Below are 14,605 nucleotides of genomic sequence, written 5' to 3'. Positions count from 1 at the left end.
GGGGGGTGGGGGTGGGAGTTGCTAAGAAAGAAGAAAGGGTGGTTGTAGAGATAGATAGCCAGTTGAGTACCCAGACTATTTAAGTCAGACCCTTTTCAGAGTTTATGGTCTCCGTGGCTTCTGTTTGGATTTTAATCCTGTGAGTTTTCATGCTTCCCACTTATCCTTCCCAGCTGGAACATGGAACCATTTTTGATGCTTTGGAAAGTCGCATTTTTCTGTAACATTCTATTCCTACAGTGCATCTTTGGTTTGAGCTCAATCAAGTATCCACTTATCATTAATGTTGAGTCTGATGGGATTCTCTCTCACCATCCCAGCTGCAGCTCCTAACAGAGCAGCAACCTGACTGGCAGATAGAAAATTGCGCATCGTCACGATCTTGGCTAACTGAGGTATTGTAGGCGTTTGTCAAGACTGGTGTCAAAACATTTCATTGTGTGTAATTAAGAAAAAACCACACACACACACTAAACCAATATTGAGTCTAGTGGATGACATGCATGCTGAACTGTTTAGGGGGTAAAGTTTTCTGATATTTGTAACATATTGTGAAATGCATCCGGAATAGGATGACTTTAGAGATCTTCATTTTAGACAGTGGGGAAACAGACACAGAGCTTGTAGGCCACATGTTAATGGAGCAACATCCCTTACTGATTTGTATGTAAAAAGTAGTATTTATTAAATTTTTTCTAATTTCAGAAGAAGTGCATGTGTATTGTAAAAAAGCTGAAGACTGAGTAGCTTCATTTAAGTGTGGTTGTGAGTGATGAGGTTGTGTTGTGTGGGAAACCACCTTTCCGTTGTGGGCCTGAGATACTCTGGGGCTGGAAGAGGGGGTAAGGTGTTAAATAACAAACATTCAACTGCGGAAATTTGAAAGATCTAATTGGCTTTATTAATAGATTCACAAATCGGACAGCACCCCATCCAGCAAGTAAAGGAGAGCTCCGAAGGACTACAGAAAAGGAAATGTTTTTAAAGGTAGAGAGGGAGTGGAAAAAAGGAAATTATCGGCAAAGAATCCATTGTTTTAGGCAAGGTCGCCCTCTTAAGGGGAACTGATGGCGTCTATCAGTAAATTTCTTAGGGCTGCCCCAGGAAATTTCTGTGTGGACTAGTGAAAGGTCACATTTCTGGGGGGTTGAACCTGCAGTTAGGTTAGGTATTAAGTCTGGGTTTCCTGACTTGGAGCCTTAACCCAAGTGACACCATTTTGGGCCTGTGGTTTTCATTTTAACAATATACAGAGAGCATGTCCATGAGCCCTGGCCTGTTGCTCAGCAGTGGGTTTGACTAGCCCATAATACTCATTGGCGGAAGCGCCCAAGCAGCTTTCTTAGGGGCTGCACAAATAAGAATCTCTTCTCTTATCAGTGTTGACCATGGCCAGGGGTCCTGTGTAGTGTTTTTTCTTACCTTGAGAGAAATCTGGAAGGAAGAAATTGTGGGGGCGCCCGGCTTGCTCAGTCAATAGAGCACGTGACTCTTGATCTTGGGGTTGTGAGTTCGAGCCCCATGTTGGGGGTAGAGTTTGCTTAAAAAAATGATAAAGAAATTCTGTCTGTAATGCTATAAAAATACCTCCAACAGTGAAGAGAATAGTGTGAACGTATGCTAGTGCTGTGCACAAGGGGATGGAGAGAAAACATACCCATATTTGCTTGGTTAGCTCTGGAAGGCATACACAAGCAGTAATGGTGGCTTCTGTTGGGATATTGGGTGGAGTAGGGCCTGGCTGTATGGGGAAGCGGGGCGAGGGGAGCGAGGTTTGCCTTTTTATAGTTTTTGAGTTTGCAACCTAGGTACATGATTCCTATTCAAAATTAAAGTATGGAACACAAAAAAACGGGAAATTTTAGGGCTTTGGTATTCCCTGACTAAGCACAATTTCAGTCATAAGACCAGCACTACTCTGTGACAGACTTTTTTTTTTTTTGAGGGGGGAGGGGCAGAGAGAGAGAGAGAGAGAGAGAATCTTAAGCAGGCTTCAAGCTCACATGCTTCCCCTTTCACAAAGATATCTGGGCAGACCCCAGGCTTTGTGGGATTTGGGGGATGCAGAATGATGTTGTCTTCTAGAGCACATGCTCTAAAAGCAGGCATTATGGGATGTTTGTGGTTCCTGGGAATCAAATCCGCTCACTTGCCAGAGTATCTGACTTCCCTGCGGCTCCCTCCTTGTCGCTTGAGCTTTTAGGGATGGAGAGATAGTCACTCTGGCTTTGGTCTAGAGACTTCTGATGAGAAGCCCTTCCGCAAAATGTATTGAATAAATTAGAACACAGACTTCCATTATCTGTTCTTGAAATGGGGCCTCCATCTCTCTGCGAGGATGTCTGGAGAATGGAAATCCAAACACAGAATTAGGAATCCTAACATTAATGCAGTTTTCATTTCCTATCAGCTTACTCCATTGTCTCTGAGATGCTATTAAAAATGCATGCAGGATGTGCATGAGATAAAACATATCAAAATTCAAACTGATTCCAATTTCCATTGACACTCCATTGCTCTGGACCTCTGGCTTCTAGCAGCTTTAGCCATCTGGGGCCCAGCCCAGAGCATGCGGGTGAGGAAAAAGATCCCCTGAACAGCCATAAAACTCGAGAAGCTTAGTTCAAAGGAGGTTCTTTCCCACCCTCACTCAGGGACTATAGAATCGGTAACTTATTTTATATTAATAATAATAGCTTTCCCTTATTGGGCACTTACTATTGTGCCAGGTTACATGCTTTATATGTAATAACTTAGTTAATCCTCACAATCCAATGAGGTAAATTGCTATTATCGTTCCCATTTTATGGATGAAGAAACTGAGAGAGGTTAAGTGACTTGCTGAAGGGCATACAGACAGTGAGTGATAGAACAGGAATTTCAACCCAGGCAGCCTGGCTCCCCAGCCTCGCTTATCAACCACTTCTCCTGACTTCCTGGCTGAGCGTTGTGTGTGTGTGTGTGTGTGTGTGCGCGCGCGCGTGTGCGTGCATGTTTAAAACATGTAATTCGGGATGCCTGGGTGGCTCAGTCATTAAGCGTCTGCCTTCGGCTCAGGTCACGATCCCAGGGTCCTGGGATCGAGCCCCGCATCGGGCTCCCTGCTCTGCGGGGCCCTGCTTCTCCCTCTCCCACTCCCCCTGCTTGTGTTCCCTCTCTCGCTGTGTTTCTCTCTGTCAAATAAATAAAATCTTTAAATAAATAAATAAATAAAACGTGTAATTCTGAAAGCTTGGCTAGTTGGTTTTCCAGCTCTCAGCACATAAATAGTGGGGTCATGAGAAGCAAGCATATTCATAACACCAAGAGATGGCCTCATGGTGGTGGAGCAGAAGAACCCACAGCTCTGAGCAGTCTGGGTCCTTGCTAGGAGTCAGCCCTGCACGGTTCAGGATAGTGCCATGATGAAAATTTTATTTATGTTTTTATTTATTTTTAAATTTATTTAAAAAAATTTTAAATTAACATATAATGTATTATTTGTTTCAGGGGTACGGGTCTGTGATTCATCAGTCTTACACAATTCACAGCGCTCACCATAGTACATATGCTCGCCAATGTCCATCACCCAGCCACCCCATCCCTCCCACCCCCCTCCATTCCAGCAACCCTCAGTTTGTTTCCTGAGATTAAGAGTCTCTTATGGTTTGTCTCCCTCTCTGGTTTCATCTTGTTTCATTTTTCCTTCCCTTCCCCTATGATCCTCTTATTTCTCAAATTCCTCATATCAGTGAAATCAGATGATACTTGTCCTTCTCTGATTGACTTATTTCGCTTAGCATAATACCCTCTAGTTCCATCCACATCGTTGCAAATGGCAAGATTTCATTTTTTTGATGACTGCATAATATTCCATTGTATATATATACATCACATCTTCTTTATCCATTCATCTGTTGATAGATATCTAGGCTCTTTCCATAGTTTGGCTATTGTGGACATTGATGCTATAAATATTGGGGTGCACGTGCCCCTTTGGATCACTACATTTGTATCTTTGGGGTAAATACCTAGTAGTGCAATTGCTGGGTCATAGAGTAGCTCTATTTTCAACTTTTTGAGGAACCTCCATACTGTTTTCCAGAGTGGCTGCACCAGCTTGCATTCCCACCAACAGTGTAGGAGGGTTCCCCTTTCTCCCCATCCTTGCCAACATCTGTCTTTTCCTGACTTGTTAATTTTAGCCATTCTAACTGGTGTGAGGTGGTATCTCATTGAGGTTTTGATTTGGATTTCCCTGATGCCGAGCAATGTTGAGCACTTTTTTGTGTGTCTGTTGGCCATTTGGACGTCTTCTTTACAGAAATACCTGTTCATGTCTTCTGCCCATTTCTTGATTGGATTATTTGTTCTTTGGGTGTTGAGTTTGATAAGTTCTTTATAGATTTTGGTTGCAAATATCTTCTCCCATTCTGTCAATTATCTTTTGGTTTTGTTGACTGTTTCCTTTGCTGTGCAAAAGCTTTTTATCTTGATGAAGTCCCAATAGTTCATTTTTGCCCTTGCTTCCCTTGCCTTTGGCGATGTTTCTAGGAAGAAGTTGCTGAGGCTGAGGTTGAAGAGGTTGCTGCCTGGGTTCTCCTCAAGGACTTTTTTTTTTGAAGATTTTATTTATTTATTTGACAGAGGGAGACACAGTGAGAGAGGGAACACAAGCAGGGGGAGTGGGAGAGGGAGAAGCAGGCTTCCCAAGAGCAGGGAGCCCGATGCGGGGCTTGATCCCAGGACCCTGGGATCATGACCTGAGTCGAAGGCAGACACTCAACGACTGAGCCATGCAGGCACCCCTTCCTCAAGGATTTTGATGGATTCTGGTCTCACATTTAGGTCTTTCATCCATTTGAATCTATTTTTATGTGTGGTGTAAGGAAATGGTCCAGTTTCATTCTTCTGCATGTGGCTGTCCAATTTTCCCAACACCATTTGTTGAAGAGACTGTCTTTTTTCCATTGGACATTCTTTCCTGCTTTGTTGAAGATTAGTTGACCATAGAGTTGAGGGTCCATTTCTGGGCTTTCTATTCTGTTCCATTGATCTATGTGTCTGTTTTTGTGCCAGTACCATACTGTCTTGATGATGACAGCTTTGTAATAGAGCTTGAAGTCCAGATTTGTGATGCCACCAGCTTTGCTTTTCTTTTTCAACTTTCCTCTGGCTATTTGGGGTCCTTTCTGGTTCCATACAAATTTTAGGATTATTTATTCCATTTCTTTGAAAAAACTTGATGGTATTTTGATAGGGATTGCATTAAATGTGTAGATTGCTCTAGGTAGCAAAGACATTTTCACAATATTTGTTCTTCTAATCCATGAGCACGGAACGTTTTTCCATTTCTTTGTGTCTTCCTCAATTTCTTTTATGAGTATTCTATAGTTTTCTGAGTACAGATTCTTTGCCTCTTTGGTTAGATTTATTCCTAGGTATCTTATAGTTTTGGGTGCAATTGTAAATGGGATCGACTCCTTAATTTCTCTTTCTTCTGTCTTGTTGTTGGTGTATAGAAATGCCACTGATTTCTGTACATTGATATTATATCCTGCCACTTTACTGAATTCCTGTATGAGTTCTAGCAGTTTTGGGGTGGAGTCTTTTGGGTTTTCCACATAAAGTATCATATCATCTACAAAAAGTGAGAGTTTCACTTCTTCTTTGCCGATTCGGATGCCTTTTATTTCTTTTTGTTGTCTGATTGCTGTGGCTAGGACTTCTAGTACTATGTTGAATAACAGTGGTGATAGGGGACATCCCTGCCGTGTTCCTGACCTTAGGGGGAAAGCTCTCAGTTTTTCCCCATTGAGTATGATATTTGCTGTGGGTTTTTCATAGATGGTCATTTAAGCCATTTTAAATCTCTCTCTTAGAGCAGCCAAACTCACAAGCCAATGAATACACCCAGGATGTCAAGGAAAGGTTACATTATGTTTGCTGTATTTTGTTAACAAATCAAGGAAATATTCAAAGCATTTTAGAAAGAGTTCAGTGACAGTGTTTGAGGCCTAATAGGGGCAACTTTACTTGTTTGGAAACATCCCCGGAAACTTTCTGAATGCTGGCAGAGAAAGGAGTATACTCCACTTGGTTGATGTACTATGTAGAGGATGTAAATTCAGTTCGGTCCCACAAATATTTACGGAATGGCTGCTACGTGCCAACAGAGTCCTTGCCCTCAGGGAGCTCACAGTCAAGTGGGGGTGGTGTACAGGGACCCTGACAGGTGAGCACGTGGATGTAAAAAGTGATCAACATTGGTGGCCACATAGCCAACCCCGACTTGGGGCATTGGGCAAGGCTTTCTGGGGGGACATGCCAGCAGAGTCCTAAGGCTGAGTGGAAGCTTTGCTGGCCGTTGTTCTAGCTCCTGGCAGTGTCACACTTTCCATAAAGAGAGGACTATCTGTGTGTTATGGAAGTTGGAGCTGAAAAGCCCGCTCAGAGGCTTCTCTGCCTTGAGAAATGTAACTGATGAAACTAACATCTAGAGTTTCCCTCTTTCTCCTTTCCTTTTTCTTCCAAGATCTTCCCATGCATGGGACAGATTCCAGCAAACTTGAGGGTAGGATGTGGGTAAGCAGACATTACCTAGGATATGTCATTCAGCAGTCAGAAGGGTCTTTAGCTAATAGTGTCTGTTCTCTCATCGTTAAGTAGTGGTAAGAGCTGAAGGAGTGGCCGGGAGCCTCAGAAATTAAATCTGGGCTCATGAAAGCACGAGTTGGCTCACTCTCTCGCCCTTAATGACAGGCTGATAGATAATGGGCAAGTTCTTTAACTCCGGTTGTCAGTTCTGTGGATGATGATGGTACCCTCACTGGAGCAGGGGACTGTAGGGAATGATAAATCGAAGGTATTAGATGGCACTTGGCAGCCTGAGGGAAAAAAAAAGGCGGTAATTAATGACTTTGGAGCGGTCTTGCGAAATACCGATGCCTGAAAGACACTTGACATTTTCTTTTCCCCAGACAGCATGAACTCAGGGGAAGCATCCAGGTTGTGGTAGCTGGGGTAGAGGGGTGAGCTGCAGAACACAGAGGAGAAGCTAGGAAGACAGAGTAGAGCAGTCAGGAGAGCTGTCTTTCCCTGAACTGGGGTTTGAGGCTAGCTTCCTTGGGATCTCGCCCCAGACTTTTCCCTTACCTCTCTAGTCCCCAGAGTTAGGACTTGGGTCTGAATTTAGCTGAGTCCTAAGTCAAAGCCTAAATTTAGCAGTATATGGTCATGGGTTTTTTTTTTTTTTTTAAGATTTTATTTATTTGAGAGAGAGAGCACAAGCTGGGGGGGGTTGGGCAGAGGGAGAGGGACTAGCAGACTCCCTGCTAGCAGACCCACTGTGCCACCCAGGCTAGTCATGGATTTTTAAGAAAATTGCTTAAATTTTATTTTAAGAAAACTTGCCCCCGCCACATACTGTGCACACACACACACACGTATACATATATGTATATGTGTATATATATATATATATATAAATGTTTTTCTTTGGGGCGCCTGGGTGGCTCAGTCCATTAAGCATCTGCCTTCAGCTCAGGTCATGATCCCAGGACCCTGGGATGGAGCCCCACCGCAGGCTCCCTGCTCAGTGGGGGATCTGCTTCTGCCTCTCCCTCTGCCCCTCCCCCCTGCTTGTGCTCTCTCTGTCTCTCTCAAATAAATAAATAAATAAAATCTTTTAAATTAAAAAAATGTTTTTCTTTGACTTTTAAAGAACACTTATCACATTTGTTTCTCATGCAAAATTGTGGCCAGATAAAAAATATCCTAAAATGAAATAAATAATCAAAACAAAAAGCCCTTGAATTTTGCTGAAATGAAATTTCAATTATAAATAAGAAGGCTTCTATTTACTTGGAATGAACATTGTCCTCCTTGATATAATAGATAAATATATTGAGCAGTAACTCTTTGGCACACTGTGGTAAGTACTTGAATTTTAATTTAATCGCTCCCTGCAAAAAAAAAAAAAAAGGTAAAAAGTTGCTTCCTCATGTTCTTAGGAGAGAGTGAAATCTGCAGCCTGTGTCCCAAGCCCTGTCTCCCCCTCTGCATTTGCAGTCCCCCTACCTGGTTTCACTTTCTTTCTTTCTTTCTTTTTTTTTTTTTTAAAGATTTTATTTATTTATTTGACAGAGAGAGAGAGTTAGCGAGAGCAGGAACACAAACGGGGGAGTGGGAGAGGGAGAAGCAGGCTTCCCGCCGAGCAGGGAGCCTGATGCGGGGCTCGATCCCAGGACCCTGGGATCATGACCTGAGCTGAAGGCAGACGCTTAACGACTGAGCCACCCAGGCGCCACTGGTTTCACTTTCTTCACGGGACTTTTTTGCATCCCTCATCTGCACATTTATTTCCCCACCATTTTTTTTAAAGATTTTATTTATCTGAGAGAGAACACGAGTGGGGAGGGGCAGAGGGAGAGGGAGAAGCAGGCTCCCCGCCGAGCAGGGAGCCCCATGCAGGGCTCGATCCCAGGACCCCGGCATCATGACCTGAGCCGAAGGCAGACCCTTCACCGACTGAGCCACCCAGGCATCTCTCCACCACTTTAAACCTTGTTATTGAAATATAATATAGGTGCAGAAAAGTGCATTTAGGTGAACTGCTGGATGGATTTTCCAATCATCATGGGCTTAAAGAATTTATTCTTATTGTGAAATATACATAACATCCTTACCATTCCAACTGTTTTAAGTGTACAATTTGGTGGTGTTCAGGACAGTTGCACTGCTGTGCACCACCACCCGTCTCCAGAACATTTTCGGCCATGTCAGCTGAAACTCTGTCCCCAGGCAACACCAGCCCCCTATGCCCCTCCCCAGGGCCCGGGAACCAGCATTCTACTTCTGTCTCTAAGCATTTGATGCCTCCGGGGACCTCCTGAACGGCCATGGACTTCTGAGATGAAGTGGACTGCCTGTGGCCCTGAGACCAGACACCATGTGCCGCTCATTTCTTTTTACTCATGTAAATTTATTAATGTCCAGCTGTGTGCCGACAGTCCCCACCAGCAAGGGTGCCTTGAAGGCTGTTCTCATGGATTTTCCTCTCAGTTCCCACCATCACCGGGAGAAACTGCTCTGCTGCTAAATGTTTCAGTGTCAGAACGTGGTCTCCAGGGTGAGTGACGGGAGCTGTCCGCTTCCCAGTGAACTGCTCTTGCCTGTCGCAGTAATCAGTGGATTCCTCCCCTTTAAGTGGATTCGGTTACATGCTCAGTGGTGGTTTGAATGCCATCTCTTAGAATAAATCGAAGCCGCGTTTGAAGGATGATGCCTCCAATAGTGATGATTTCTGAATTTTTCTTCTTCATCTGCTCTGAAAGGCTTGCTCCCTAAATACGAAGGTTTTGTATTCAAGCGCCTTGGCTTCGAAGAAAAATGTGTGAAGCATGCAGTTCTGCCTCGTTCCTGCCCCAATTCCTTCCCTAAATCGGAATCCTGTGTAGCTGAGCAAGGAACATCTGGAACTTTTAAAGACCCGTTTCATCTGGGAGAAAGGTTTAGAGTGTCTCTGGAAAATGAAAAAGCATACTCAGAATTTGAAAAGATTGGATGTGTTGGGAGAACGTGTCCATGCCTTATTCCAGAGTATGAGAATCGTGAGGACATTTGGTTTGGAGGAAGCGGGCAGTCCTGCAAATGAGGCCTTACTCTCTCCAAAGCCCCTTAGAGCCAACCCAGTGAGTGGTCCAGGCGTCAGAAAAGTGGATCAGAGTTTTGTCACAGGAGTTGGAGAAGACAGAAGAGAAGCTGTATTTCCCTCCACTTTAAAGTAACAAGGACCAGGACGCCTGGGTGGCTCAGTCGGTTAAGTGTCTGCCTTTGGCTCAGGTAATGATCTCAGGGTCCTGGGATCAAGCTCCGCATCGGCTCCCTGCTCGGCTGGGAGTCGGCTTCTCCCTCCCTCTGCAGCGCCCTCTGCTGTTCCCCTGCTTGTGCGTGCATGCTCTCTCTCTCTCTCTTTCTCTCAAATAAATACATAAATAAATAAATAAAATCTTAAAAAAGAAAATAAAGTAACAAGGACCAACAACCTCTAACCCCCTGTTGTTTTGGAGGAACTACTGAGGATGAAGTTTCATTGGAAAATTATGGTTCTCAACTCATAGTGCCCTCCCTGTATTAGAAGTACACAGCCACGCCCTGTGCCACGTGATTTTGTGTTACTCTCCCACTGGTATGGATGGAGTATCTGTCCTCCCTTCAGTGGTTTTAGGCTTTCCCAGGTAACTTGCTTTGGCCAACAGAATATGGGCAGAAGTGACAGCGGGCAGTCTCACTCAGCCCCGTTGTGCTGATGCCTTTGATGTGAGAAGAGCATGCGCTGGGGGAGCTGCCGATCCCAGGGGAATGAGACCAATCTCAGGGAGCAAACCTGAATCTGAGCTGCACCTTGGAGCCAGGCTGACCCGCAGCCTAAAGTATACTGAACTTGTTGGCCTCTAAATTCATGAGTGATTAAATATGTGCTTGTTGTAGGCTGCTATATTTTGAGGAAGTTTGTTACAGGGCAGTATTATGGCAATAGATGACTCATGCAAAGACAAAAATGCAGAAGCAGAGAGTAAAAGGCTAAGTGAAGCAGACGGCTGATGCCTAAGGAAGGAAGGAAGTGATGGTGGGGTCTGAACAAAGAGCAAGTAGGGACGGGCCTCCACGAAGAATAAGGTGAGGATGAGAGGCAAGGGGTATTAGAGCTGCCGCAGCTCCTTTAGATGTTGGGATGGGCATTGGCGTAGCAACAACACACACACACACACACACACACACACACACACACACAACCTAGCCCCTCTGTGCCTTTGACGAGCACTGGGCTTTTCTGGTGTCATTGTTCAATGTTATCTGAGAGGTTTCCAGGGAGGGAGTCGGTGTTGGATTCCCAGGAAGGTGTAGACTCCCAATTTTAGGGTCTATCTGGGCTCATGTTTGCAATATATGGATGGAGCAATAAAGGAAAGGTGGGGCACGTGAGATGCTCATTCCATCCCTTGCCCTTTAATGTCCATCACCCAGTTGCCGAAATGTTTTTTTTTTTTTAAGATTTTCTTTTAAGTAATCTCTACACCCAGTGTGGGGTTCAAACTCATGACTGGGATGGGCCCTCTGAAGCACATACGCCTGGTGTGAGCTGGGGTCTGTAAGGTCTTGTGACCTTGGGGAAGTTATTTAATCTCTTCAGATGGAGATCTAGAGAATGGAAATAGTCATAGTACCTACCCCGTAGGCTTGTCCTGAGGTGTGAGAGACAGCGAGCACCTGCCACAATGCCTGTCGCAGAGTGAGGCCCTCCCTGGATTAACACCAGTGACCATGCTGCCATTTTGTAACAAGAACTGATATCCAGTGTTCAGTAAGGAGCTGACACATCTTGTTTTTCTGAGCCTAGATATTTCATGAAGACAGGAGTCCCACCCAATGGATTATAACACCTGACCAAGTCCTGAACTCTCAGTGGCATACTCTGAGGAGAAAGCAGTTCTCCCACCATTTATTATTTTCTTCTTCAGTCCACATCAGTCCAAAGTCACTGGCTTTTGTTGTTCCTCTTCTGTTTTTCTCAGGGAAGTCTGTTTATTCTGGAGCTTGTAGGGGAGAGCAAGTTGGAGGTGGACCTGAAGAAGCAGATGGCAGAGCTCAGTAGGATGCCCCACCTTACCACCAGCTTGGGCTGTGGGCAGCAATATTTTCTAGTTGGCTCTTCTGCCACGAGCTGGGTAACCCCTCTATCACACCTCTGGTATATAAAAAGGATCAGATGACCTTTATCACAACTTCAGCTGGGGTATTTTTAGCTAGACTGTTCTCTAAACACTAACTTGCATTTAGTTTCCTAATCTACTGTATATGATTGCTCTAGTTCCGTCTTGTGCTCTCCTTTTCCAGGGGGAGAATTTCCCAGATCAGTGGGCTCCCTGCCCAGCCATTTTTACATTTTTTCTTAGAGTTTGTGTAGAAGAGCCCATCTGCCCGAGAAGGCATTTGCTTCCAATAGCCAGTCCTTCTGGAGGCTCTTTGTCCTTGGTCCTGATTCAATACCTGAGTTGGGGGCACAAGGGGGTTTAGCAGCCCTCTTCATAGAGTATGTGGTGCACAGGGTAAGGGGGATGACCTTACTCCCTCCCCAGAGGCCTCTGACTCTTCGACAACTTGCAACATTGAAAATTGCTTCTACTGTTTCCTCTCCTCTCTCCTTCCCCAAGAGAACAGGCCAAATGCTGTTCAGTTCCTCTTGCATCAGATTTGAGTTTGTACTTCATTATAGAAATCAGTCATAGCAGGAAATGCTCTTAATAGAAGCGCACCCTTGCTAGCTTCTTACCACGTGCATGTCATTCTAAGTGCTTTATGTGTGTTTATTCATTAATCCTCTCAATTACCTTTCAGACTGGGTACTACCATTATCCCCCTTTAGAGATGAGGAAACTGATGGGGCGCCTGGGTGGCTCAGTCGTTAAGCGTCTGCCTTCAGCTCAGAGATGAGGAAACTGAGTCTCACAGAAGCTGAGTAGCTTGCCCAGAGGTGCACAGCTCCCTCTCCCCGCCCCTCCCTCTCCCTTCTTCCTTCTCTCCATTGCCTCCCAAGGTTGCAGGGGAACGGATTCTGTACAGGTCAGCCTCTGGGCACAGAGTAGGGTGGGGACAGTGGGGAGTGGACCTGGAGGGGCAAAGGGAGGATATGAGGATACATGGCACACATCGCTTTCACCTCCTTCTTCCACTGAGGGATCTGCAGGGACCATTTCCTATTGGGTCAAGCCTGGTATTCAAGGAATTCCACAACAACCCCACCAAATTCAGCCTTCTCTGGATCTATAGAGAACAGGCCTCGAACTCCATTTGCTGGGATCCTTACTCTGTGTGTCTGTTTTATATATTGTGTATGTTATTTAAATACATTTAAAATCTTATTTGTTTATGTTACTCTGATATCCAGGCCAAGGGGATTTTTGTGCTTATGGGGGCAAACATCACCCCAGGCCTCTCCCGGGCAGTCTGGCAGCCTAGGATGGGAATAGCCTGGTCGGTATGGAGATGGCAAATGGACCCTCTCCCTGCTGAGAGCACATACTAAGAAGGTTCTCGTAGAGCGGTGAGACTCTCAGCTCTGAATCTAGAGAGACTGGGTTTACACTCCAACTTTGTCACTTATTGATTGGACTAGTACTTCACGCCCTGGAGTCTGTCTTTCCTCATCTGTAAAATGGGGATGGCTCTTACAGCGCTTTACCGTGCTGAGGATTAAATGAGATCATGAATGTACAGAGATTGCCATATCAGACTCTCCCCTGCGGAAGGGGCTGGGCTGTACTCACCTTGCAATCCCTGCCCCTAGCACAGGGCCTGGCATACCGCAGGTGCTTGGGAGCTGTTTCCTCACCTGAGCGGATGTTGAGGCCCTTTGAGGATTTGGGCACTGCTAGTGTTAGCGGGCTCTGAGATAATGCTCCCTCTCCCTCGTCCCTGCCGAGCCCCCTTGCCTACCCCTGAAGGTCTTCGAAGGTGATTGTGTGTCAGTAATCCACTCTACCCCCATTTTCCCAGCGCCCTCTTTGTCGCAGGCCCGGTGAGGCCTCAGCCTGAAGGCAACAGTACTCTCCGGCACCTTGTATTTCCCTTGGCCTGGCTTACACTGCCCTCTGCTGTGTGCTTGCGGGACAAGCGTGTTAAGGGAGGGTTTGCGGTGACTTTTTCTTGACATTGGGGAAAAGAGGCTCCCCTATAGGGGCTGTTTGCAGTGCTGTTGTGAGGAGAGGTAGTATTTAAGACCCCCTTCCCAATTTAGCTTGCAACTCCTGAGGCTTGCCAAACACAGGAGGCTTTTTACCAACGTCCCCGACCACTCTGGCCATCAGATAATGCCATCTTTGTAGGCTCAAATTTCTCAGGCATTTTGTGTTTGGACTTGGCCAAAAGGAACGGAGTAGAGTTTATTTGATACTATTCCCCATCTGCTGTCTAGTTTCTTCTGAATCCCTGGGCACCTCATTCTTAGAGCTGTCCCAGCTGCCCTTAAGCGTCTGCGGTCACAGGAGACGTCGGAGCCAAGCGAGAACGGGAATGGACCCTCCCTAGCTGGTGCTTGCAGCGGCCTGCCTCATCCACCTGCTTACACCACCCAGCCTTCTGTCTGTTGTCCCTTCTCAGAGCTGATCCTGGTCCGGGTCTGTGAACACGAAAGCGGGTCCTGCATGTCAGAGTGGGAAATTGAGAGCTAAAGACCGGCCACCTACCATTGACCTCGCTGTGGAACCTGCTAGAAGTGTATGCCAAAGCCCCAGCTGAGGTCCCAGCTGATGGCCAACACAAGTCACCAGACATGAAGGAGGAAGCTCCAGGTACCTTCTGACTGCAACCTCATGAGAGACCCCAAGCAGGGACAGCCTAACTTAGCCTAGCCAATCTCTAGAATCAGGAGATAATAATGGTAGTTGTTTAAAGCCCCAGAGTTTGGGGATGACTTGTTATACAGCAATAGATATCCAGAAAAAGTGGTTTATTAGGATTGTGGGATTCTGGGTATCATCACTGCTTTTCTATATTTTCCAAGATTTCTGCAGTGACCATTTCTTTCTTTCTTTCTTTCTTTCTTTCTTTCTTTCTTTCTTTCTTT

At 45.5% G+C, this 14,605-nt stretch overlaps 1 protein-coding gene across 1 annotated transcript in view; it reads left to right on the top strand.

Annotated features, from left to right (window-relative positions):
- The first annotated feature begins 14,311 nt into the window (after window positions 1-14,311).
- Window positions 14,312-14,605, top strand: part of SPATS1 (spermatogenesis associated serine rich 1) — a 22,348-nt gene continuing 22,054 nt past the window's right edge. Inside the window, exon 1 of the mRNA XM_032410102.1 lies at window positions 14,312-14,330. Coding sequence (XP_032265993.1) covers window positions 14,312-14,330 — 19 coding nt within the window. The remainder of the gene's footprint in view (window positions 14,331-14,605) is intronic.

The sequence above is a fragment of the Phoca vitulina genome, unplaced genomic scaffold (genome assembly GCF_004348235.1).
Source record: "Phoca vitulina isolate PV1807 unplaced genomic scaffold, GSC_HSeal_1.0 scaffold11, whole genome shotgun sequence".
Lineage (NCBI taxonomy): Eukaryota > Metazoa > Chordata > Mammalia > Carnivora > Phocidae > Phoca > Phoca vitulina.
The sequence above is the reverse complement of the archived record's forward strand: the minus strand, read 5'-3'. Positions and strand labels throughout refer to the sequence as shown.